Genomic DNA, 27797 nt, shown 5'->3' on the forward strand with positions numbered 1-27797 from the left:
TTTTTATCCCTGGAATAATAATTTGTCCTTTATTATGGCTTAACTGCAAAGTGGTTTACCACTGTTTCATGGTCGCTGTAATGTAATTGATCAATGTAGGGTGTATCTTATACATTTTTGAGCACTCTTTTATCCATAAAAGTGGAATACTATCGGATGCTTTGTAGTCTGTCCATGTCATACTTATATTCTTCCCCTTTTTACAGTTCTCCACTATGACTTTAACAACAAATGATCCTTTGTTCCATATGACTTTCTTTTATTGCCCTTTTGTTCTACAGCCATAATTGAGTTTTCTTCTGAATGACTATAAACTCTGCCTGCATCAACTCCAGTGTATAGTTTATATGTCATCCGAAGGCAAGTTATTGGTCTATAGTTTTTAGGACAGCTGGCAGGTTCTCTCTTCAGTAGGAGTATTGTTTTTCCTGTTGTTAACTAGGTTGGTGTCTGTTTGGGGTGCGCATATAAATAATTCTTACTCATGGCTATATTTTCAAGTAAAAATGTTAATACTTTTAGCCAGAAGTTAGGTCGTACATCTGAGCCTGGTGTTTTCCAGTTAGAAGCTTTTCTTAACTTTGTTTTAATCTCTCTGGTCATTACTTCATCTTATTTCATATCCTGCACATTTAAACTTTTTATTCTTTCTTTACTTCTATGCATTCAGCATCTTTTTTATGTTCCATAGGATCTTCATAGGCATTTTTCCAAAATGTATCTATTTCTTCTTTTTTGGTGGAGTTTCAATTCCTTTTGCCATGTTTCTCAATCCTCTAAATAACTTTTTTGGGTCATCAATAAATTGCTTATTTTGTACTGTTCCTTAAAATTTATCTGCATATCTTCTAAGTTTTTCTGCCTGTGCTGGTATTTTTAGTTTATTATTTGGGAGAGTGCACGATAGATCCTGATCTGTTCTGATATTGTGCTTGCTTTTACCACATATATTTTTCTGAGTATTTTTGTTGATCTGTTCCCTCTTCTAACCTCTTCTAACAGTGACACTTTTTTCTAATTGCTTTATAGTTTTCTCTATTCGATACTTTCATGATGGCATTTGATTTCTCCCCTTCCTTTCCCTTACTGCCCTGTGATTTTGTGTTAAGACTTTAACTGTTATCAGTTTAGCTGCACAGTAATATATCCTATTTAATTCTGTTATATTGCATGAATCTCTATGAACAGCCCAAATTATTGTGTTCATTTGTTTTATCATCAAACGTCTAACTTTTTGACTTTTATTGACTTTCTGTAGTCTATTTTTTTTTTACTGATCTTAATATGTCTGTCCATCTCTATTAAATCAAGCAACTCTTCTCTTATATCATTTTCTTATAAACTGAGGGCACATGCTTTGTTCTCTGTTTCCAGTGGGCATTCTACAGAAGCTCCAGAGCATCTTCCTGTGCCACATTCTCTTCAGTTTCATCCTGTGTCATCCCTTGCTCTTTCATGTGGAAACTCCCTGGCCTACCACTCCACAACATCGACTGCGTCAGAGTTGCCACAGTTTCCTGTTCCTTCCCTTGCTGTACATCTACAACTGAACTTTTGTACTTGTTGCCTATGGAAGGCTCCAAAGTATCTTCATATTGCAAGTGATCAGATGTTTTCTACTCCACTGAGTTCTCCTTAATTTGGGGATCCATTGTTCTATCCTGCTGTGATATCATCAGAGTTAGATTTTCTCCACTAAATCCTTCACTTTTCAGGTAATCCATAACCTCAGTTTCCATTTCTTTATCTTCTGCATTACTAATCCTCTTTCCTACTTTTCCTCATTTTTTGTATTGTAAAATTTTCCATATCCAGATGCCTTTGCCTATATTTCTCTTTAAATATCTTTGGTGCTGATCTTTTTGTACTGATTAGTTTTGTTTTCTCCTTTGCATAAATATTGCACCATATTAAATTTCTTTCTTCTCCATGCCCATATTTATTCTTCAGATGTCTCCTACTCCTCCTGTGTATCCTTACTTGGAGGACTCATCGTGCCATCATGCTGTGATATAACCTGTGTTAGACTTTCTACACTAAATTCTTCACTTTGCAGGTATTCTGTAACATCAGTTTCTATTTTTTTAACTTCTAGTTTACTAATCTTCCTGTTCTATGTTCCCCTTTTGTGATCTTATTGTTTTGTAATGTGAAATTTTCCATATCTGGATCCTTTTGCCTGTATTTCTCTTTGAATATTTTTGGGGCTGCTTTTTTGTATTGATTAATTTGGCTTTCTCCTATGCATAAATATTGTACCATGCCAGACCTCTCTTTCTTTCCCATGTCCACATTTCTTTTTTTACACCTTTCAAAAATCTCTAGATGTTGTTCTTTATATTTTTGCGCTTCCTCTGTCGCTTGTTTTTCTAAACAGCTTAAGGTTTCTTGGTCTATATAAGGTTTTCAAAAATCTGTTCTATTATTGAACACAAATTTTTATTTGAAGCTTCTGACAGATTTTCTTGTGCAGGTATTTTTCTTTCCTGTAATTTTTCTCTTCATCTTTTTGTATATGTTTTGTCTGGTAATTTTGAGCTTCTTGCATAATAGTAACAATACATAATTTATTTCTTATCCTCAACAGTTCAGTCTGTCATCTTTATGGCTCTTTTTTGGCCTAACAATTTTTTGTGATTTTTGTGGACTACTACTTCCTTCTATAATGGGGAGCCATCTTCCCCCTGAGCCTGGCCTAGCCCCATTGTAGGAATGTTTTCATGTCCTGAGGATTCTACACTGTTATTTTTCCAGTCCTGGCACCAGTGAGCCTACCAGGATTGGGCACTTTTTTATCCGGAGTCTTATGCACCCAGCTATCTTTTTTATTTTTTAACCTACTTCTGTCCATAATATATGCTATATAAAATAGAGTTTATATATCAGTGTCATCTTGGTGAGATTTTGTGAAAAACAGGGTCCACCTCGTGAAGGTATTCACCAAGCCGTCAGGATGAAGTCAGTTCCAGCAATACTACTCTCCTTTGCTTGCTGATTTATCATCTCTCCATTCGGACTCCTCTTTGGCTCCCTCACTGGCACTGCAATCCATTGATACTGCAGGGTTTCTACAGACTGTCATGTCAGCTAGCATCATTCCAAAAATGCAAAGACAAAAAGGCCAAGGCCCTGATGTTGCCAAAAATATTCATCATTAGGTCTTAAGATGAATGATGACCCTTGTGACAAGCCTTTGCAGCCCCCAGGTCTGGCAATTCCTAGGCCTGAACCCTATTGTGTGACCCCTCGGGAGGCCACCTTGGTTTCTGGCATACCTATGAATGCTACCATGGCACACATGTCAGTCAGGTCTGAGGTCACTCTGCAGGTCTTGGCTTCTGACATTTGAGCCATGGGTCTGAATGGAGACTACCTGTCTTCCTTGGCTACCAAAGCTACAACTGAACTCGCAGTTGAAAAGCCACATCCTCTGGTCATCCCCTTGAAATGTGCACACAAACTGAAGCAAAGCACTTCTTTTTCTTTGCCTCTGCCTCCAACCACTTCTTCTCAGACCAAAGCCCAAGATCTTCTTAAAAAAGCACAGGAGATTATGGCCCTCGTGAATTTTAGAGAGCTCTCTCATTCTTCCATCTCCGAGGCCTCTCCATTTAAAAGGAGAAAGGAAGCAGCCTTTCAGGAAGAGGAAGATTTCCTCTAACTTTGAGGATGAGGAGGAATTGTCTTACTCTGGCCACTTGCCACCTTAAACTTATCCAGACCCAGACTTAGACTCAGATGACACCCACTCTTCCACCTCCCCCTGAGGACCTTTTCTTCAGGGATACCCTGTATAGAATGAAGAAGAGTTTCAGTTAAGAAAGTAAGCAGTTCTGTCAGGCCTAGACTCAATACAGGGAACTGCTAAGCCTTCACCCAGACCACTGGCTAGTCCTCTTGTACACATTGTATAGGATAATGTCTTTGAAGACATTGCTTTACACTGTGATTCTCTAATCCCTGCTCCTAGGAAAACAGACAGGCTTTACAAATTGTGTGTATCGCACAAGTATCTCTACAAAAACTCTAAAGCTGACCCTTCCATAGTCTCCACTGAATCTACAAAAGCTGTACCTGAGGGACCAACAAGACATCCCCTGCCTAATAACAAGGAAAGCAGATTATTAGATAGATTTGGGAAGAAAGCCTATGCCTCTGCCACTGGCAGTGAGAGCTTTGAATTGTCCATATGTCCATATGTTGAAGGACTTTAATCTCTTAAAGACAAAATGCTAACTAAGGTAGACTCTATTGCAGATAAAACATTTTCTAAGGAAAGCCAGGATATAGCCAGAGAAGCTTTACAAGTTTCCAAAAACTCGCTAAAATGTGGCTGTGATGCCTAAGATGCTCCTTGTGGAGTACTTGCCTCAGATTGTGTCATCTGCAGACATGCATGGCTCAGGACCCGACCTCTGTTATAGCAGGTACAAGGTGAATGACTGGATGCTCCATTAGCCAATGAATTTCTTTTTATTTTGCCATCTGAACAAGTTTTTGAGAAACTGCATAAGAAAATCAAAGCAAATTAAAACTGTAAAATAATTTTTACCTGTCTGTGACCCTAAGGTACTGCAGGAATTACCAATCTAAACCTTGGCATTTTCCATCTAGATAAGACAAGGGAGTCCTTCCCATGGCAAAAGACCAAGACAGCCCAGGAGATGGCAACCAGAGCAATTGCGCAGAGCATGGGGCTACAAAGAGCCCGTCAGCACAGAGAACAACTGGGACTATGTTCAACCCCACTCTTCCTTACAATTTCCCACTGTACCCTCCAAGCCTCTACGTCAATGGCAGGAAGACTCTCTTTCTTCCTACACCAATGGAAATCCATCAACAGAGGCCAATGGGTTCTAAGTATCATAGAGAAGGAGTACTATATTCAGCTCAGAGAAATAACACCCTTCTGAGTCATTCCAAAGCCACCAAAAGAGCAAGAAAACCTCTTTCTAGCTATACATAGGGAGCTACTTCACCAAGGATCCATCCAGCCTGTCCATCCAGGTCAAGAGGGAAAAGATTTCTACTCAAGGAAGTTTCTAGTTCCAAGGAAAGAGGGAATCTGGAGGCCCATCTCAGACTTCTCAAAGCTAAACAAGTTCTTCAACATCCCAAAATTCAAACTGCTTACATTGCAAAAATTACTGCCCATTATCTTCCAAGATGCAACTATGGTTACTCTAGACCTAAAGGACGATTACCTCTATGTCTCTCTATCAGACAGTCCAAAAACTATCTACAAATTTTAGCAACAGGTTCTCACTTCCAGTTCTGTGCTTTCCCATTTGGGCTATCAACTGTTTGCAGAGTTTTCAGAAAATGTATAACTCCTCTGATAGCACGTTGCAGAACTGTAGGGGTTCATATTTATCCCTACATAGACGACTCTCTCATTCATGGAAGATCCACATCAAAAACCCTACATGCCTTAGAGATCACTGTAGACTGCTTTTAGAAGGTAGGTCTCACCTTAAGCCCTCAAAAAATCCCAAACTATCCTCCACCAAGGATCCTCTGTCTGGGAGGCCTCATATGTTTGGGTCAACAGAAAGCCTTCCTTCCCAAAGACAAGACTGCTTTCTTGACAATCTATCAATCTGGTCTGCTTCCAAAGAAGCTCATCACTGCAAGAGAATTCCTGAGTGCACTAGGGTACATGGCATCCTGCTTTCTCATGATCCTATTTACAAAGTTACACATAAAGAAACTCCAATGGTTCCAAAAAAGTGCTTTGGAACAACAATCTCAGCCCCTGGAAAACCTTCTGTGCTTGAAAAAGGAACTCCTGTGATGGAAAAACACCATACAGAGGAATCCAGGGGCAGATATCACTTTACCAGAAACAGACACGACTATCACCATGACAGTTCACACATAGCTTGGGGAGCTCACATGGGTGAAAGTGCAGGGGTATTTGGTTCCCACAACAGAGGAAGTTGCATATAAATCAGAAGGAGTTACTAGCACTCTACTTGGCCATAAAAGCATTTCAACAAAACTTAAGCCCAGGGATCCTGCATATCTGGACAGACAACACCACAGTGATGTGGTCCATAAACCAATAAGGGAGAACTTTTTCTTACCCCATGAGCAGCCTTTCCAGGAAAATGTGGATACTTGCTCAAAAAATAGGGCTGACCCTCATTGCCTTTTATATCCTGGGCTAGAACACTACCCTGGCATATTTCTTCCTGGATCTAACCATACTGTGGGGATCCCCTCAACAGACCTGTTTTCCTCTCACCACAACAAACAAGTACAGAAGTTCCAGAACACAACAGACATGAGCTTGGAAAATAGCTGCATTCTCTTTCACATGCACATACTGGTTCCTGTAGGCATTCCTGCCATTACCCATGATCCCCAGAGTATTGATAAAAATCAGGGCAGGCAGACTCAGCATGATCCTAGTGACCCCCTTCTAGCCAAGACAACACTGTTTTTCCCTCTTCCTGAGACACAGTGGGGGAAGATTTTGCACCTTACTGCATGAAGTAGCTCTCCTCAGCCAAGTCAAGGTATCGGTCTTCAATTCCATAGGTTCATAGGTAAATACTAGGCTATCTGCCCGAGGGCATCTATAAGCCTAGCCAGAATGTGTTGGCTTTTGCCACCCCCTTAGATTAGTTCCCTGTGCCTCTGTCCAGCAGAGCCATTATTCCCCTGTGCCTCTGTCCATTAGAGTCACTGCAGTGATCCCCAGGGTAAATTTTCTGTTTTCTATCCACTCATCAAGGTTTCTCTTGAAGAGTGTTAGTGAGGAGCTCTGCCTAATGTAGATTGGAATCCTGTTCCAAAGCATGGGGAGTCTCTGGGATAGGAATATATCCCTCCAGCACATCCTATTTATTGTTGTGATGAGGTTTAGATCCCTAGAACGTGTGGCTCTTGTGGATTTGTTTTTTTTAGGTGGAACATGTCTATCAATTCTGGGTTGGACATGGCCTTGTATGTCAGGCAGAGATCACCTCTGAGTAAGAGGTATGCAACCGAGTACAGCTGGAGTTTCTTCAGTTGGGCTGCATAGGGCATCTGTTTGAGGCCAGTAATCCTCTTGATGAGGTACTTCTGTGGTCTTTGCAGCTGTTGCTGGTGTCTTGTAAGGTACATCCAAAATGGGGCGTTGTACTCTATGATGGGTCTGATGAGTGATGAGTATAGGGGGACAGTAACCTCTTTTGTTCTAGATGCAAACCCTTTTGTGATTAGGTGGGCCACATAGAAGGATTTTCTAACCACCTTGGCAATATAATTATCAAAGGAGAGATTACTATCTACTTGGGTCCCCAGATCCCTTATTACATTTTCTGGAGAGTCAGTTATGGCCCCCAGTTTGCAGTCATCTGCAAACTTAGTCAGCCATAGTCCTCCTGTGCTTGCCTGTACCTCTGAGAAGTATATACCGAACAGGAGGGGTCCCAGGATGAGTCCTGGGGGATGCCACTTGTAACCAGTTTAGAGTCGTACCTAGAGCCTACAACTCTCATCGTGGGGGTTCTATTTGTGAGCCAATTGGCAACCCATCTCATGACATAGGAGTTTATGTTCAGGCTGGTGAGCTTGTCTATAATACCGGAATGGGGAATGGTGTTGAAAGCCTTTGCGAGGTCTAGGTAGGCTGTGTGGACCTCCTTTCCCTTGTCTAAAGCCTTGGTAACTGTTTCAAAGAAGTCCACCAGATTTAGGAAGCATGATCTGCACTTAACCAAGCCAAACTGGGTAGGGTCCAATGTTTGGAGGTTCTCAATGTCTCTGTTAATGAGTTCCATGATAGCCTTGCAGACCAGGCTAGTCAGGCTTATAGGGTGATAGTTCCCAGGGTCCGTTGTGGCCCCACCTTTGTGGAGTGGGATAACTGTTGCTGTGCACCACTCTATGGGTACGTAGCCTGTAGAGAGGCTGAGTTTGAACAGTGTGTTTAGGTGAGGGGTTAGCTCATTTTGGAGCTTGTGTGAGACACAGCCTGAGACACCATCCGATCCCATTGAAGCTGTTTTTTTAGCTTTGGATAGGGCTGTTTTAACCTGTGTATCAGTGATTGCTGGGGCTCTATGTTCTTCTGGTATGGCTATGGGCCCATTAGGGGGTGAGGGGGGTGAAGTTTGCACTAAACCTGTCTGCCAGAATGTTGGCAATATCAGTCAGTTCAGCGTATTTTGTGCCATTCTGCACTAACTCAGAGCAGATCTGAGAGTTTCCACTTAGGTTCTTGACATAGCTAAAGAACGCTTTGTGGTTATCTTTGGAGTCCTTGGCAATTTTTCTTTCATAGCTAGCCTTGGATGATTTTATGAGGGATCGTAGTTTCTTGCTGAAACTGATCAGGGATGTCTTTCCTTCTTGGGATTTTACTATTTTCTGCACTAGTTTCCTCCTTCTATTGTATAGCTTATTTATGGCAGGGGCCCACCAGACTGGTTTCCTTTTCTTGGAGGAGTGAGTCTTGGTTTTGCATGGGATAGCATGATCCATGCATTCTTGCAGGTGCTCATAGAGTGCCTTTGTAAGGGATTCAGCAGCTTGGACAGCATTGCCCTTTAGCATGGGGGCTGTAAACCTTTCCACCTCGGTCTTAAGTAATGTGAAGTTTGCTTTTGAAAAGTTTTTCACGGTGGTTTCCTTGATTGGGGGTGGGGACGGAATGTGGATATCCAGAGTGATTAATCTATGGTCTGATCTAACCAGTGAGGGTTGACCTCCGGTGTAGAACACCGGTCGCCCATGTTGGTGATGACCAGGTCCAATATGTTGGCACCTCTGGTGGGGGTGTTGACCAGTTGATCCAGGGCATTCGAGTTTATAAATTCTAGGAAGCGTTGGGCAAGGGAGTTAGTACTTGAGTAGCTCTCCCAGTTAATGTTTGGGTAATTGAAATCACCCAATATTAAGGCGTTTGGTAGGACCTTCATATTTCCCATTGTCTCCAGAAATATGGAATGGGGGTCCTGGGTCATGGTGGGTGATCTGTAGCAAGCTACAATTTGAATTGCAGTTTTGCCTGTTGTTAGTTGCACATGGATGATCTCTGAGGCATTGTGCTGTGCCACTAACCTGGATGTGTGGGTATCCTTGATGAATATGGATACACCCTCGCCTTTTGTGTTTCAGCTCGGGTTCTGTGGGCAAAAAGTATGCTATGAGTTATAGCCTGGTAGTGCTGGGGTGCTCTCTGGAGCATTAAACCAGTCCATCCTTGTCCATTCTTAGGTTAACTGCCTGGAGGATTCGGTTTTGACGCCAAGGATTGCATCCTACCCCAAGGACGTGCTTTCCATTCTAAGGAAAGCAAGGATGCCCAATAGCAATAAATCATACCTGGCAAAATAAAAAAGATTTTCCACCTGGTGTCACAGCAATAACACTAATTATTTCAGGCCTCTTTAGAAGAGGACTTTCCTGTTCCAGCATTAAGGTACATGCATCTATTATATCAGCTTGCCTACACAGTGTTCAACCTATCTTCTCATGCCCCCACATGAAACTTTTTTCTAAAAGGGGTGATTCACTTGAGACCACCCAGAAGGTACCTTATTCTGGCATGCAAACTAAATTATGTGTTAGAAAAACAAACCTTGGCCCCCTATGAACCTGCTGCAACTGCTTCTCTAAACATGCTCACCTGGAAGGCCACCTTTCTTATAGCTGTTACATCAGACCTCATGTGTAAAGAATCTTTCACTGTCTTCCACAAGGATAGGATCACCCTCAGAACAAATGCATTCTTTATGCCTAAGGTAGTATCTGAACTTATTTTATATCAGGGCATCCACCTACCAGTTTTCTACCCAAGTCCATAGAACAGGGCAGAGCAAGGAAGAGGAACAGGAAGATCAGGTACAACTAAACAGGACAAAAACATCCAAAGAGCAGAGTAATTGCTGGTGGCTTTTGCAGAAGTTAAGCAGGGCAAGCCTGTCTCCAAATAAACCATTTTAAAATGGATGGCTAATTGCATTAGTTGTGTTACTCACACAATGGAAAGGATTTACCTGGGAATATTAAAGCCTACTCCACCAGACATGTGGTGACTACTGCTACTTTCCTCATCCTAGAGGCAGCCACATGGAACCCAGTGCGCACCTTTACAAAACGCTATAACTGAGGCAATGTCTCCAGGCTAGAGCAGTTATCACTACTGCCATCCTGCAAAATTTTATTTTCTAAGGTCATACAGATGACCCACCATCCACATTTTAACTTTGGGAGTCCTCCCAAGAATCAGCACTGCAACATTAACAACAAAGAACATAAAACAGTTGTGTGCCACTTACCATAATTGTAGACGTTCAAGTAGATGTTGAAGCACATATTCCCACCTTCAACCCCTCTATCTGCTAACCACTTGTCTTCTTCTTCTTGGGTGCATGCTGTAGAGGAGTTCCATGCAGATAGTCCTGATATCTCCATCATCCCCTCTCTGCCTCTTATGAGTTTCTTCCTTCTCACCTAAATTCAGACAACTGGGGATGTCGTGCTATCCTCAGGTAGACTGCTCATTCACTGCTTAGAAAGACCTGAAGATGGCTGTTTTTATACCCTGATGTTCAGACATTTGGATGTCTTCAGCTAGGAATGATATAATGACTCTGAAAATCAGGCTGGTAGTGGGTTTCTGCATTGCAGGAAGACCAAAGAAACAGTACTACAACACTAACCTTGTAAAACATCTACAATTACAGTAAGTGGGAAACAGCTGTACTTTCTTCACTTACTGGCTCCTGGGTGTATTATTTTGCCAAAGGGCAGGAAATATTATAAAGCAAATCTAAATCCAATAGCTACAACAGTACACTCTTTGGGAATACCACATACCAGCCTGTTTCTCAGTCTTATAGTTATTTCTTCTTGAAAAAGGCAATTTTCTGCCAGTCTTGCCATATATTCAGAAATAGCTTCATTTTTATTTATTTATGAAATGTAAAATGTTCAGTTTAGTGCTCCTAATTTTAGATTCAAATGATTTTACAAAACAATGTCTTGAAAGGAATTTCACTTAGGCTTTTAGTAATATATGATTACCAGTTTATTTAGTAAAATTACAGCTAAAACATTAGCATTTAGCATATTTACTGACTATTTTGGTAAAGATGAACAAAGGATTACTGTTTTCCCTAGGAAATCAGTGCCAAAGTGGTTTCTAAGTGTGTGCCAGCAGTGATTCCTTTCTTTCAGGAGATTTCACACTTCTTCAAGTCTATGTAGCAGTGGAGTTTGTATATAATAACTTTAGGGGATGGGAGGCATGCCTCTGCATGGTGGGATGGAGTGGGGGTGGGGGTGGGGCTTAGGGGCTTATGTCCCACAAAAAATGCTTTTTTTATCCAGACAAGTGATGTCTTGTTGTTTTTCTCTGGTTGTAACCTTGTCCACCTGTAAGTAGACATGTCACGGGGAAGCTTGTTTTCTATATGCAAAAACACATTGGCGGTAGCATTGTTACCTCACAGCAAGAGGTTCTCCCGTTCGATTCTCGGCGTGGCTTGGGAGTGCCTTCTGTGTGGAGTCTGCATGTCCTCCCCGCGGTTGGATAGCGTTCGAAAGACATGCGTGCATAAATGGGCGTGCATTTGTTGAAGGCTGGGCGTCGAGCTGGCACCTCAGCATTTCATAAAAATTTACTGCCAATTATTAGCGGACCGGAGTTCCGCTGTGGCAACCCCTTACCAGGAAAAAGCCGAATGACAAACAAACATTACCTGTAGTGTCTCCATTGTGTCACTCAGCAGCTCTTCCCCAACCCCACCTGAGAAGCATTTCAGCCATCGAGATAGTTTGTGCATTAATTGTGGTTTGTAACACTTGTTTCCACAATAATGTCATTAAACTGTCTCTTGTTACACAACTAATGGAATCATTCTCTTTGATGAATTGATACAGTATGCAAAACACTCAATTCTATATTTGCCAGCCTGATCTTCTTTCCCCATAGGCCACTATATTTATTTTCTCTCCTTCCCTTCTGAGATTTGTTCTTGCAATGGCTAAAATTTATATTTGCATAATGCTTGTACTCCTATCTTGTAATTGTTTGATCTAAGCTGCATCTGTACAACATAGTCAATAAATAAAGACACACCAATCAAGACAGACGTTTCTCACTGTTTACTATTGCTAAGACCCCATGGAAAGAAGTGCCCCAGATGCATGCATGTAAACATAATCACATATATGCATCTACTGTAGCATCTGTATGCACTGCAAAAGTCAGCAATACAGGTATAAACTAGCAACATCTTCAGAACTATTACATAGTGTTCATTACTGCAAGATTTGCTCAGTGCACAAATATGTTATTTTTTTGTAACATTTAAACCATATTATTTTTTTTTGCCAGTACAAGTGCTATAATATTCCATGGCTTTCATCAAGGCAAAATAAATGTATAGTGCAATCAATAACACAGCTGAAGAAAATGTTATATTTCCCATTTATATCCTGGGGGGAGAATAACATTTTATTCTCAATATAACTTGCATCATTGTTATTCTAGCTTCACCAAAGTTGCTTTAGTTTATAAGATAATTGTTGTCTTGCTCTAGCTGTTTTACAGTATAACCTAGGGTATTCACACAGACTTTTAGTGATGTTTTCATAATGGTATCATTGCCTCTAGCGGACTGTATCTATTGTATCGTAATGAACACATTTATTTACTGCTAATCAGAATTGCTAACTATACGTAGTAGAGATGGGGTAGCATTTTATAATGTACATTTAACTTTCTATAAAGTCCAAAAACAAACAACTGAATCTGCTGCATTTAGTTGAAATTTATTGAAATGCCATATTTCCTTGGCAAATAAATCTTTTATGGTTCATCTAAATTTAAGTAACTCATTTCATATTTATATACCTTTCCAATCAATCAGCTGTTAGTCAATGAGTTACATTATTCATCCCATTAATAACTCTACTCTTTTAAAGGCATATTTTACTACATTCAAATTACCCAGTAAAATATTGCCATCCCATGTCCAAGTTCAAACGTTTTAATTTCAAGATATTATACTTCAAAATAAATCTAACGTCCATTTTATTCCTTACTAATACTCTAGAACTTTAGGTTTGTCCAGTACCAAATACTGAAAGTGTTCAATTTTACCCTCTTAAGTTACATAAATTTAGATGTGCCTCTAGAAAGATTCCAAGCCAAGATGCTAGGATATTTTAATAACTTTCAACTAATTGTGCCAACTTCATTTGTATGTTTTTGGGGTAGCATTTTATTCCTGGACATGCTATACAATATGTATACCATACAGAATTATGGACAGTGTACTAATACTGTGTGTTTCAGTTTTGAATACGATCATTATGAAGTATCTCATGACCCATCCACTCTCCCACAGTACAATATGATCTCGCCTGGATCTTAAATTGTCACCTGTGGCCTCTGTAACGTCAGAAACTCCAGTTCCATCTGACAAGGTAGGACGACAGGAATCCTGATTTGTACAATCAATAATGCACTCAAATATTCCCTTAACAGAACATTAAAAATGTTAATTTTCCTTGATATTTGGAAGCAGACTATTGTGTTCCCAATCCACAAGGGAGACCCTTCCACAGACCCCAATACTTACAGACCAATCAGCTTCACAAGTATACTGGACAAGGTGATGGAAATAATCATTATGGACCTTATTCAGGCAGACATGGGAACCTCCTTTTTCATGGCCTGTCCCAGTACAGCCGTGCCAAAGGTAGATGTTCTATGCTTAACCTCATAAATGTTTTTCAGGGTGTGACTGCTGCCCTGAATGAAGATTTAATTGTCCAAGTAGCTTCCCTTGATGCTGCTAAAGCATTCCATATCATATCTCATGACACACCCCATGACAGAATTATGCACAAACTCCACGATCTGAAATTAAAAGAAGCTGTAAAATCTTGTGTTCACAACTGGGTCTAGGGTCATACTCAACAAGTAAGAATAGAGGCAATGTTATCCTAAGATCTATCATAACTGCTACAGTTAATTGCCTATTTTGTGAAAATGAATATATATAGAGAATTTAAATACAGAAACACATTAATTCCGCAAAACAAATGTCCATTGGCAGCAATTTATGAACTATAGCTTATAAAAAGAGATATTTCTTTCTATCTGGATGTAAAGTCAGCACAGGAACAGTTTCACTGGCAAGAGCTATTACTACTATCATCATTATTAAGGCACTATTGAGCAGGCATACCCTGAGTTGAGAAGAATCAATTAGAATCTGTACACTGAAACAATGCAGAAAGCTTGCACCTGTGACTGCAGTTAAACATCTCGCCATGTGGAAATACAGGCAACTAAAAGTGAAACTTACTGTGAGTAAGTGGATCAAGTCCATATTAGGATCCAACTGGGAACTTGCACTCTGAAGTGAAACGAGCTCATTAAAGGTGACGTGCAACTGCTGCATCTTTACAATGTTCACTTTATTTTCATTGATCCAGTCTGCAAAAACTGCATGGACAGCTGTCAAGTCTTTCAAGTGAACCCCAAGAATTGGAATTTTGAACCCTTCACATTCTGCAAAGGTCTTACGATAGTTGCAGTAGTTACCGTGGAAAGAGACCAGCTCTGTCATTTCATTCCAGTTCTGTTAAAATAAGATTAAGACAAGAAATGTTAATTGCACTAGTGCGTGTAAATAGTTGCTATTAATTACATGTGGAGGACAAAAGCTCTGGTAAACAGAATTATGTCTGTGCTGCTCAACTATTTTTTTCTGCACAATTCTGATACTTCATTTCACACGGTAGGGCTGACCTAAAAGTAAATGTTGACCTCTTTCTTATTTTGCAGGTGTACTTGTCAAGAAAGCCAGTGAACAAGATTTTGAGACATGGTCTAAAATGTGTGGGGCCACTCCACTGACAGGAAAAAGGACAACTACTGCTACATAAGTAATTCGGTACTTACGTACTATTGCAACCAGATTCGTGACGTGTGATTATTTGTGATTTATTCACAAAATGAAAAGGGGTGTGTAAACTAATAGCTAATATTCTGTCACATTACTTATGATATTGGAAGAGGAATAATGGCAAAAATCTACTTCCTGGGAAGCGTCTTTTCCCGATCTAACTTAATGAATAATGCAATAAACATGCGTGCTGCTTCCGAGTCTGGTGAAGAAGGACCTGATTTTTTTATTACATTTTGTACATCTTTATTATAAATCTTGTAAGCTACAGTTTTTACACAAAAAGAAGTATGTGGAAAACAGAATAAATAAAAGTAATATTACAGCTAACCGACATGTTGTCAAATGCATGACTTGCAATTCTGAACATGTTAGAAAGTTCACTGAAAGGTATTAACAGCATTGCCATTCCCATGGCAAGATAGTGTGAGCTGTAAAACACAGGGTCTACACAATACTCACAGTTACATGACTTACAGAGCATCCAAAGTTGCCATACGTTAAGAATGTCAAGAAAGATGAGATTGGATAAGGACGAGTGTGAAGCAGCAGTCACATTAATTTCATGCTAAAACAAGTTACATCAGAAAAGTACACCACCCAAGAATAGAAAAAGTGATCTCTATTCCTTTTCCTGCCTCACACACAGTGAGGCACATTAATAATTATTTCTTCACACACCCCTTTTAAGGGTAACAGAATTTTTTTCGAAAAACCACAACAAATTATCGCAGGTTGCAAATCTGGTTGCGATAATATGTAAGTACCAGTAATTCTATAGTAATGCTTTATAATTGTTATGCTACTGGGCACCGGAAATGCAGCTGATGACCAATGAGTATGCAGGTGAGCTTCTCAGCTTGAAAAACAGCACTATCACAATTTAGACTGCTATGCACATACAATTTCAAATCTGCCCTAACAAGGCGGAAGAGACTACACTTTTATCACATGAACGTACAGCTTGTGATCTCATCAGTGTTGCAATAGTACAGTTGTATACCTAAGTCAAACCTCCAATACAACACACAGGTTTTATGTATTTTCTCTTCCTCTTTGGATGTATAAAATATACTTACACACGCACACACACATATCTAAATCTATCTATCTATTTATATTATATTATAAAATGAGCAAGTAATCCTGACCAAATCACACGCCAGCTACTAGTATATAAAATATATTCTGTATACAGGCGAAAGCTAGTCAAGCCACATAGACTTCACATTCAGTTACAGAGCTCTGCTCCCTCAAAGACATCAAAATCTAACAAGCTGCCATCATCTTGAAAAATCATTTATCATTTAGCAGGGAAAACATCAAACACAGAAATCCTCAAAAAGAAAGAATGTAAATCAGTTAACCACAACACCAAACATCAGAACACCGCAATTCAAATGCATTTCTAAGTATGCATGAAACCAATAATAAAAATAAATAGAACAAAACAAGAATCAGTATTGTAACACATATTAAACTCTCTTTACAGTAATGAAAACATGAAAGCTCAAATTTAAGTATATTACTTGATCAGAAACAGTAGAAACCATCCAAAAAAAGAAAAAAAAAAATCCTGATAAATGTGAAAGAATGCATGGTAATGGATGGTGCAGTGGTGCAGCGGTTAATATTGTTTCCTCACAGTAAGAGGTTCTCCAGTTCGATTCTTGGCTGGGGTGCCTTCTGTGTGGAGCCTACATGTCCTCTCTCCATTCATATGGGTTTCCTCTGGCTGCTCCAGTTTCCTCCCGCATTCCAAAAGGCATGCAGTAGGTGGAGTGGACATTCTAAATTGGCCCTAGGTGTAAGTGTGTGAATGTGAGTGTGTGGTGCACCCTCTGAGGAGGGTTGGGCCTTGAGCTAGCAACCTGATCCCGTAAAACCTGCACCTGATATGGAAACAACGAGTGCTGAACAGTGTTTGTGGGGAGATGTGCTGAATGCATGGGACTGAATCCCGGAGCCAGGAAATGTGAAAAAATAAACTTCACAAACAGGAAATAAGGCAGTTTAACAAGGGACAGGAAGATAACAGCATGAAACACCTATCTGCATGTAACAGAAAACAGCTACTATAACCTTGAAGTCAAGATACACACACACACACGCACACACACACACGCACGCACGCACACACACACACACACACACACACACACACACACACACACACACACACACACACACAGATATACAGACAAACCCACATAAACACATGCAATAAACACTTCCCTGATTGCAGACAGTAGTTTGGGCAACAACTGGTCCTCATTTTCCCATATGGATGTGTAACTTACCTTAGCATGGCTTTCTACTAATCCATTGGTCTGTAAAGAGTAGATGAATGTCTTTAACTACCTTGGGCAGTTAGTATCTCCTTAGGGATTCCCACTCTGAAGAATAACAATACAATTTCCCTGGCAGAAGCATTAACTTTGCATAGTTGGACTGTTTCTGGAAATTTGGTTGTACAGTCCATTATGACTTGTATATATTGATACTATTGCCGGATTTTACTAATGGCCTCACAACACCCATAATAATACATTCAAAATATACTTTTATGAGAGGCAATGGGATCAAGAGACTTTTCTTCCAAGGATGGGGTACAGTTTTTTGGCATTCAGAGCGATAAGCAGGCAAGTCTTCTCTCTCTTTCTTTCATTATCTGACTAGTATTTATTCCCCAGTTTTGTCCATTCCCAGGAGACCTCTAAAAATGTGACCATGGGCTAGTTTCATTACTAGTGTCCTATACAGTTTGGGCATTAATGGCTCATTCCAAAACTCTTACTTTTCTTTACTTAGTCTACATAAAAGGTCATATTTTAACTCAAAATATGAGTAAAATCATGATATTGCTATGGTTAGTATCTTACTCTGCAACCTTCGTTATGCTCTGCATTCCATGACTTAAGTATCATCTTCACATTCTCTCTTTTCAAAGTTTATGTGTCTTACTTGAAGCCCGATAAATCAGGATTACTTTTGTTCAGTAACTTGCCTCAGTGTAGAAGGTATAGCTTCTCGTTCCACCAAAACACTGCTACTGTAGCTTCTTCTGTATCTTCCCCTGCCAAAGGGTGGTTCTAAACATAAAGCACCTTCTGATTTACTTTATCTGCTACTAGCACAGGCCTCCTGATGAGTGCTCTCTTTTCATTTATGTTGCTTTTTCTCTCCTTTCATTTTTATGCTACTATCCCAGTACAGAGGGCAAGTCATATCAGAATGTACTGCCAGTTTTACATACGTCCTTCTGCTCAGAGTCTGCCCTCACTCACATTCTGTGCTTTACATCAGCAGAACTAGGTTCAGAATTCTGCATTCTCCTGCTTATCACACGCTCTGTAATCACTGTGTTCTGAGGTCTTTACTCAAGTGCCTAGATTTTTTGTTTTTATATTTTTATCTGTTTTTGGGCTAACATTTCTTGTAAGTTTCTCAGTATACTAATTTCAACTTCTTTATATACCACTATGATTATTAGAATATTTTCACTTTGTTTTGCAGTATATATTGATTCGACTATAGTAAATGCTGATATTTTTTATATTGACATGTTAATGTCGACAAGGCAATGTCAACACTGTACTGCACATGCTCCAAGGATTAACTCTGGAGCAAGCAAAGAATACATCCTCATCTTCACAGGAGGATAAGACCACCTGCACTGCCCCATTCCCCCTGCTAATTATATTTACTAATTGCAAGAGTGTCCAATTCCTGAGTAAAGGACCTATTCCCATACTGCAGGGATTATTGATCTTAAACACCTGCTGACCATCTATTCTGTTGACCAAAGTTTGTCGGCAAAATAGATGTCAACATTACCATGTTTCATTACTTAATATTTTCCCATATATATATATATATATATATATATATATATATATATATATATATATATATAATACATGCACACACACACAAACACACACACACACACACACACACACATATATATATATATATATATATATATATATATATATATATATATATATACATATAGGTGCCAGGCATCCAACTGAATGGACAGTATGCTGACACCCAGTAAATCAACATTATTACAGCGAATTCACAAATATCAACACGTTTTGTGAATGCTCTGGAGATTATATTAGAGTGGACTAAACCAATTGCAGGTGTTTTAGCAGGGGCGAGTCCCCCTACACTCCTACACCCCCTGCTAAGTACATATACTAACTCTGAGATCGCTCAAGTATTGTATGCTTCTTGAATATTCATGTTGTTTGATTTTTTTTTTTTTTTTTTTTACTTTCAGGATTTGGCTGAAAAGGGTCTTTGGATCAGCCCACCTATCAGTTACTAAATAATAAATAAATAATAAGTAAATAAACGTGCAAATGTGAGCCTTTCCCCTTCAGTCACTGAACTGCTGGCATCTTATTTCCCATGGACTCTGCAAGCCATTTAAAAGCAACAGACTGATCCCTTTGGTTCTGGCTAGTTTTCAGTGCAGATTAGCTCTCCTTTTTAAGCTGTTAAATGCCTTCTTTGTACTGTTAGTGCCTCAAATATTTTCAGTTTTCTTCAGTTTAGTTTACTTTACTGGACTTTGTAAAGAATTAATTGCACTTATCATCAGTAAAATAGATGTGTTTACAGGACTGGTAGAAAATTATCATAATTTTTTACTGTTTTAGCAACAGCAACCAGGTCATTTTATGTTTATAACTGCTACTGCAATTTAAAAAACACATGCAACCCCCAAAATGTTTTAATTTCCAAACAGCAGAATATTATATCCACTAAACTTTTATTACACACACACACACACGCACACACGCACACACTACTATTAAACCATTTAAATAAAATACCTATTTACTTTCTTAACTCATTATAATTCAGTACAGATAAGATTTCTACATACTGCTTCCAGTCTGAGCAGATTATTCCCCTAACTTACCAAAATAGTCAGATATCAAAACATTTTATACTTTGTCACACATTAACTCAGATCAAAAATGCAAACGATTGCAAAATAAACTTTAATCTCTTACCTTTGTATTTTGCATTTCCTAACTTAATTTACTCTTATTCATATGTAAACTGTTTAATGTTTACAGATTCAAAATTTGCAACTACCAGTTCACTACTGTTCATTTTTTCCAATACTACATTCATTTATCCAATAAAATTTACTTGTTACATTACTCTAAAAATGTTTTCATTTGCAAAATCAAATGCTCTTTTCATGGTGTATACCTATCAGAACCTGCCAATATTGCATTCACCCTCACCCTGCACCTTTACCAGAGGCAAATACAATTCAGCCCGTCTTAGACGTAGCAAAACCAAAATGCTCATATTAATGCATGCAGCATTAGGAATAACACCCACATACTTTATTGCTGGATTTCACTTTATTTGCCAGATAATGTCCGTGTCATGACTAAAAACAAAAGATTATATGTCACCTCCTGGTCATGCTGTATTTAGACATAGTAGAATTATCAAAAGTACTGGTGTAGTTGGTACAGTCTCTTCTGCTACCCATGCAGTGTTCAGGTAAATAAATCTCCTCACAGGGAATCTGCTACAGTCAGTGTAAAAAATATCCAGCTGCTGGCAGATGCATCTATATACTTCCAGAAAAAGTGAATCTGTAACTGAAGAAAGTTTGTAATGCCTAACTTTGCGTAATAACCCTGAAATCATAGTCCATGGGGGTTTAATTTTGCATTGAATCTAGGCATTGAATCTCTAATCCATTCTTCATCTCTTTGACCTCAATCATCTTATCTCTTATGCCACTAGGACATATAAAACAAAATGGCACATATAAAATGCTTAACTGAGTGCAATCGTCACCTAAAACATCTATTGATCTTTTTCCTTTTACTAGTTGGTGTATATTTGCATGAAACATTAATATATACACTTTTTTCAGCACTTAATCTGGAGCTGTTTAGGGTCAACCAGACCACTCTTCATAGACTTCATCTGAATGATGCTACGTTCTACTTATTTACTTTTAATAAATTTGGACCTTTATAGAATAAAAGAGTAAATGCATATTATTTGTATTGGATTACAACTAAAATCAAACATCCAAGACTGCTAGGGGCTACTTATAGGGTGACTAATGTAAAACACATCTCACTACTGATTTCAATTTGCTTTGTTGCCAGAAGTAAAGTCAAAATGCAGTTCTTGTAAGTAAAAAAATTTCACTTACTTAACAAAAACAACTTAACAATCATAAAAGGTGAGTTCAGTTAATCAATATCTCTACCTTTGTCCCATTTTTATACTCTGTCTCTCTCACCCTCCCCTTAGCTTGATAATTAATCTGCTTATGAAAAATCTGTCAGTTATTTTTTTGTTATTCTCTACACAAGTTGATGACAATTTCCTCTCTTCTTCTTTAACTTCGACCCACCACAATAATCCTGCATGCTTTAAAACTGAAGCAGTTTATACATCTTATATTTGTAAACTAATCAGAGTACTTAACCTGGCTCTCCAATGCTTGCTAATATCCCCCACAGATTAGTCACACTCACTGGTACCTCAGTTCTTCATAGGGTTACTACTAGGCTAACTGCCCTTGTGGGTCATTTTAAGCCTAGCCAGTTACCCCATGTGAGAATCAAACCCTGCACCTTATGTGTGCGAGGCAAACACATTAACCATTATACCAACCTCCGATGTTTATAAAGAGGTTCATAATGAGACAAAATATTCCACTGTACAAGAAACAATTACATCTGTTTCCATACATAAAGGTGGAGTCCCTACTTCTTTTAACAACTACACTTCCTCATCATCTAAAATACGGGAAAATGTATATATCAACATTTTGCCTACTAAACTGCAGTCACAGTAGGCCAGTTGCACCTCACATTTTCTATAATATCATCTGTCACCTCACTTATTCTCCTCTTCATAAGTTTACCTGTCTCTGTGTTGAAAAACTTTATATATTGAGGAAGTACTGTACTTGGAGTTTTCCACTTTACCATGATCAGCATCCTGTCACTCCTAAACAGAATGATTTTCAACCCACGTTCCAGTTTAATACCTTCCAGCACTCTTCCTCCCCCCTCTTCCACATCACCACCTCCTTTTTATTGCAGCCTTTTTCCAAATTACATGATTCCAATTCTCAGACACACCTTTCAACTCATGCTGTCTGTTCAGCCATTGTCCCCATTACCCTCACCTTTAGATACACAAAGACCACCCCCTGGAATAGAACTCTGTATCAGGCTAACCTTTTAGATGGTTGGATCAGCTGAACCTACTTGGGACTGTAGGCATCAGCACCTAGCTCAGATTATCCAGCAAAGACACCCTGAGTATCCCCCCCTGTCTTTTATTTCACCTAGAAACATCAGGTGTGACCTACTCTGTACAGACAGCCAAATCCCATTCCTAAAGGAAGAAGCCCTTTGCCAAAATTTGATCAACTAAACAGGTAGTTGACAGGTGTGCAAGATTACACAATTCATGGGTTATGGAATTATCCCCTTTTCCTGTGACAGTGAGAACTCTTGAGTTACTATATATAATTTGCAGGGGGTGTAGGGGGGGCTTGCCCCTGTGCAAAAAATTATGTTTTATTATTATTTTTAATTTTAAGTTTTGCATGTGCCAAGACTGTTGATAGGTGTATGCATAGTAGCGTGCTGACGTTTGCAAAGTCATTATTTTTTTTTGACTTTGTAAATGTCAATATTTGGGTGTTTTGTTCAAATTCCGTACATGCACACACACACACACATATATATATGTGTATATATATATATATATATATATATATATATATATATATATATATATATATATATATATATATAGATAGGTGTCATTTGATGGCTCACAATTTGTTGATACACTGTTTTGTGAAAAACAATTTAGCAAGCACTACAGATTGATGTGCTACATAGGTAACACGTACGGCTTACCCCCTGCAGTAATCATGGTAGTGCTTGAAAGGGGTTTCACTGAGGTGCTTTTAGAGAGAGCCTTGTGACCACTTGTGAGTTAAGAAATGCTGATATACTGATATAGCTCTTTCTACACATATACACATACGTGTGTGTGTGTGTGTGTGTGTGTGTGTGTGTGTGTGTGTGTGTGTGTGTGTGTGTGTGTATGTGGATAGACATGCTCTACACACACACACACACACACACACACACACACACACACACACACACGTACAATGTGTGTGTGTGTGTGTGTGTGTGTGTGTGTGTGTGTGTGTGTGTGTGTGTGTGTGTGTGTGTGTGTGTGAGTGTGTGGTACACATAGATATAGATACACAGATTTACTAATAAAGATTGAGTTGCATTACCAATAAATTTTGGTTAAACTGAATTAGCAATCTTGAGTTTGTGTTTTTCATATAGGGAAGAGAGTACTCAGTGCAACTGCGGAACTGTAAACAGAATGACTACAGTTAAAGGCCTGAGAACATGGGAAAACTTTAAATTATGTTTTATTGTAAGAAAAATTATATTAAGCTTAAGGTTGTACAACCAGGGAGATAGGGGCACAATTTTTACAAGCAACAAGAACAATAGATGAAGCCTTCCTTTGATGTTCTAGGACCTCAGATCAGGAACAATTAGTTAGAGGGAGTGGGAGTATAGTCTTCTATGGGGGGTGCTGATGGCTTACTTTTTGGCAAAAAAGTGTTTTCATTTCTAAATCCATCTGTGTGTATCAACATACTTGTCAATGATGATGAATTGCTATTCTTCCTAAATTCAATGTCTTGAATCCCAAAATTCAGAATAATTAAGTATAGGTATTTGCAGGCAAGGCCCCCCTCACTGTTTTTGATAAACCCGGTTTGGTCTTCATGCATTAATACTGAAAGAATATTATTTAATCTATCTGCTAAGATAGACATGAATATCTTGTAAGCAATGTTAAGCAAAGAAATTGGACTGTATGATGTGCAAAGGTTGGGCCCTTTATTTGTTTTTAAGATGGGGGAGATGATAGAATATTTCCATGAGGGGGGATATTTGCTGTAGTTTTAACTTCTTGAAATGCACTGAGTAAGATTTTTAAGATGTTATCAGGTAAGAGTTTGTGAAATTCCAGAATTAGACCATCCAGCTCTGGTGTCTTATTTTGCCTTAAGATTTTTTATTTGTTCCTTTAATTCTTTAAAGGAAAATGGTTTATCTATGTTATTAATATTGTGTTTGGATAGCTTCTTTTGAATATTATTAGCAAGAAAGCTGTCTATACTTTTGTTATCACTTGTAGATGAGTTATTATTATTAATATTCTTGTAATGGTTTTTAAAACATAAGATATTTTTTAGATCTGTAACTTTGATAATCTGATTACTTCTAGTGTATATCATTTCTTTTATATGACTTTTTTCATTTAAGAGTTTAGATCTAGTTGGAATCCTGTGCATACTCTTGGGATTAATTGAGTAGGATTGTAACCTGCTTTTTTCCAGATTTATTGATATTTTATGCTGCATGATACGCTGGTATTCCTTGATCTGTTTACATATGTCAGCTAATGCAGATTTGTCATTCCCACCCAACATATTAACAACTCTACATCACACTCAGTGAAAACACCAAAATACCTTTGCATCGTGACATTAAACATCCATAGTATCTGCAACAAAGTAGCAGACTTCCATGCATGGCTTACACAGTATACACCTGATATAGTTGCTCTAACAGAACCCTGGCTCAAACCCCAGATATCTGACTCAAAAAGACTTCCCCCTGGATATCAAATATTATGAAAAGATAGACTTCGTAAGAAAGGGGGAAGCCTGGCATTAATATATCGTAACCACTTAAACATAGTAACCCACCCAAAAATCATTCCCACTTTCAATAATATGGACATCCTATTAGCATTACTATTTTTCAGCAACCATAAACAAATATCTATTGCCACCATTTATATTCCTCCAGGTTCGAATATCCCAACACAGGAAGACTTCCTATCATGGTCTAACCACTACATCTCAAATGAAACCATCACCCTCAGTGACACTAATATAAATTGGCTTAAACTAATACAAAGCAATTCCACAAACTCCATCAATCTGTTCAAATGTACACAAATTATACAAACCCCAACACACACAACAAACAATCACCCTGAATCCACCCTAGACTGGATATTAGTATCCCACCCACAGTACTACTCCAATCCCAACACCCTTCCCAACACTCTAAGCCCTGATACACAGACTATCAATCTCCACTCCAAGCATTAATTCATACAAATATACCAGAAATCTAGTCAATTTTAGCCAGTCTCACTTTTGCAACCTATTACAAACACTAAATTGGAACCCACTGAAATATCTTCCCTTAGAGGAAGCTGTACATTATTTCAATACTGTCTTCCTAGATACCCTTAACTCCATAGCCCCCATAAGAAAAAAGAGAGTTAAACATAACCATGCTCCTTGGCTTTCTAAATCAACCAATCAACTACTGATTAATAGAGACCGAGCATGGCACAAATGGAGAAAATATAAGAGTCCACCCAATGAAACCGCCTTCAAAATACTTAGAAACAAAGCAAAACAGGCCATTAATCAGGACAAAAAGACGTACTTCTCCTAACAAATAAACACCAACAGTAATAATCTCAGACTTTTCTGGAAATCTGTCAAGTCATTACTAAATCCTGGCAGCACCCAAAACCCATCTCAATTTCCAGACAAAAGCCCAGTTGAAATCAGTGAAATATTTAATAAAAATGTTATTGATATTATCCTTACATTAGTAAATGCAGGCAATACCCAACCCCCATTAACCCATCCATCATACCTCAAAGCAATATCAGCTCCATACCATCTTTTAACTTCCAACCTGTAGCAACCTCTCAAATACAAACATTACTTGGCAAATTGAAACCAAGCTCCTTATCCGCTGATAATCACCCCCAGAATACCTCAAAATTAGTGCTAAGGCAATATGTTTCCCAGTAAGTATCCTTATAAACTGATCAGTTGCAGAACACACAGTCCCCCAGCTCTGGAAAAATCAATAATCACCCCACTTCATAAAGGTGGAAACCCTCATGACCTATCTAATTTTAGACCCATTTCCATACTGTCCCCTCTATCTAAAATAATGGAAAAATGCATCCACAAACAGCTGGTTGAATACCTAACCAGCAACAACCTACTATCCCCTTCATAACATGGTTTTCGACCATCCCACAGTACCATTACTGCCCTAGTCTCCATCACAAATTACATCTATAACGCCCTAGATAGTAACCTACTTACATCAGTCCTGTTATTGGATCTCTCAAAAGCATTCAACACAGTCTCCCACATCAAACTTACCCAGCAACTCCACTCACTAGGATGCTCTGATGCCACCCTAACCTGGTTCACTAGTTACTTGGAAAACTAACAGCAATCTGTAAAATGGCTGAATAACCTCTCTAGCTTTCTCCCAAATAATGTAGGAGTGCCCCAGGGGAAAGTGTTGGGACCTCTACTATTCAACATTTTTATAAATGACCTAAATAAAGTTCCCACTGACTGTACTACCATACAATATGTAGATGATTCAACCATTATCTGTACCTCCAATAACTTCTCTGACCTCCAAATGTTAACACAAAAGGCCTTTACATCCATAGAACTCTGGTTAAACCAATCACAGCTATTACTTAACCCTAATAAATCTAAACTACTCATCTTTGCATCTAAACCTGTTCCCACAGACTTTACTATACTCTCCATAAACAAAACCCCAATAGAGTTAGTAAATCAGGCCATACTGCTAGGAATTACTATTGACAGCAAACTTAGCTTTGACTTGCATATTAATAACGCAATAAAAAAGACTCATTTCAAATTAGGCAAACTTTACAGAAACAAACAATACTTAGACAAATCTATCCGAATAAAACTTTCAAAAAGTCTTCTCCTTTCAACGTTACTATATGGGTCTCCTATCTTCACCAATCTCCACAACTCTTTGCAACTCAAACTACAGTCTTGTTATTATAAGATTGCAAAATTCGCATCAGCCCAACCAAATCGCACCCACCATTGCCAGGCCACTAAAGAACTAAACTGGCTAGAATTTGGACATTACCTACATTACACACAACTTACCTTTGCCCATAAACTAATTTATAAACCCGAGTGTTGCCCTTCCCTGAAAAATATCATAGAACCTTACGTCCCATCCAAATATCTACGCTCTAACAACAAACACCTACTTAAAGTATCAAAACCTAGTAAAAGAGTAGGTAGCTATCTCTATTCCCATTCCATAACTAAGCTGTGGAACGGCCTCCCATCATCAGTTACAGAATTAGACAACATAATCTCCTTTAAAAGAAAACTAAAACAACATCTCACTGATAACCCCAGCTGCGCATGCAACACAAATCCACAGCCTCCTTAATCTAGCAAAACTGTTTCACATAGCAAATATACTTTTATATATGTCATACTGTTACACCATATGAGTTATCCCTAATCTTTAGTATCATAGTCCACACATCAATACAACCATCTTCACACATTTTCTTTTCTCCATCACTTTCTTCTTTTAATACTACCATTAAATATATGCCACCTATAATCTACTTATTCACACTATCTAGTTATAAGATTCTAACTATATATCTGTCTTACCTTTAAGTTTAACTCTCTAATTCTATCTTTCCCTTTTCCTACCCCCCCAAAAGAAAATTGAGCTGTATTGTTAAATATCTCTAACTTTATAATTTCCCTACATGATAATGTTCCAGTGTTACTGTATTGTGCATTTTTACAACATATTTGCTGTTTAGATAGTTTTCTGTATTGTTTTACTTGCTTTATAATTATAATTTTGTTTCCTTACAAATTCATGTAACGATTTTCAT

General features: G+C 38.5%; 1 protein-coding gene across 2 annotated transcripts in view; it reads right to left on the reverse strand.

The window, feature by feature from the left end:
* Positions 1-27797, reverse strand: part of RASGRP3 (RAS guanyl releasing protein 3) — a 1166392-nt gene that overhangs the window by 385169 nt on the left and 753426 nt on the right. For both annotated transcript variants that reach the window (XM_044058961.1, XM_044058951.1), the window contains one exon: positions 14319-14594. In XM_044058961.1, coding sequence (XP_043914896.1) covers positions 14319-14594 — 276 coding nt within the window. The remainder of the gene's footprint in view (positions 1-14318; positions 14595-27797) is intronic.

Source organism: Protopterus annectens, chromosome 1.part2 (genome assembly GCF_019279795.1).
Source record: "Protopterus annectens isolate FY-2018-M chromosome 1.part2, PAN1.0, whole genome shotgun sequence".
In the NCBI taxonomy this organism is placed as follows: Eukaryota; Metazoa; Chordata; order Ceratodontiformes; family Protopteridae; genus Protopterus; species Protopterus annectens.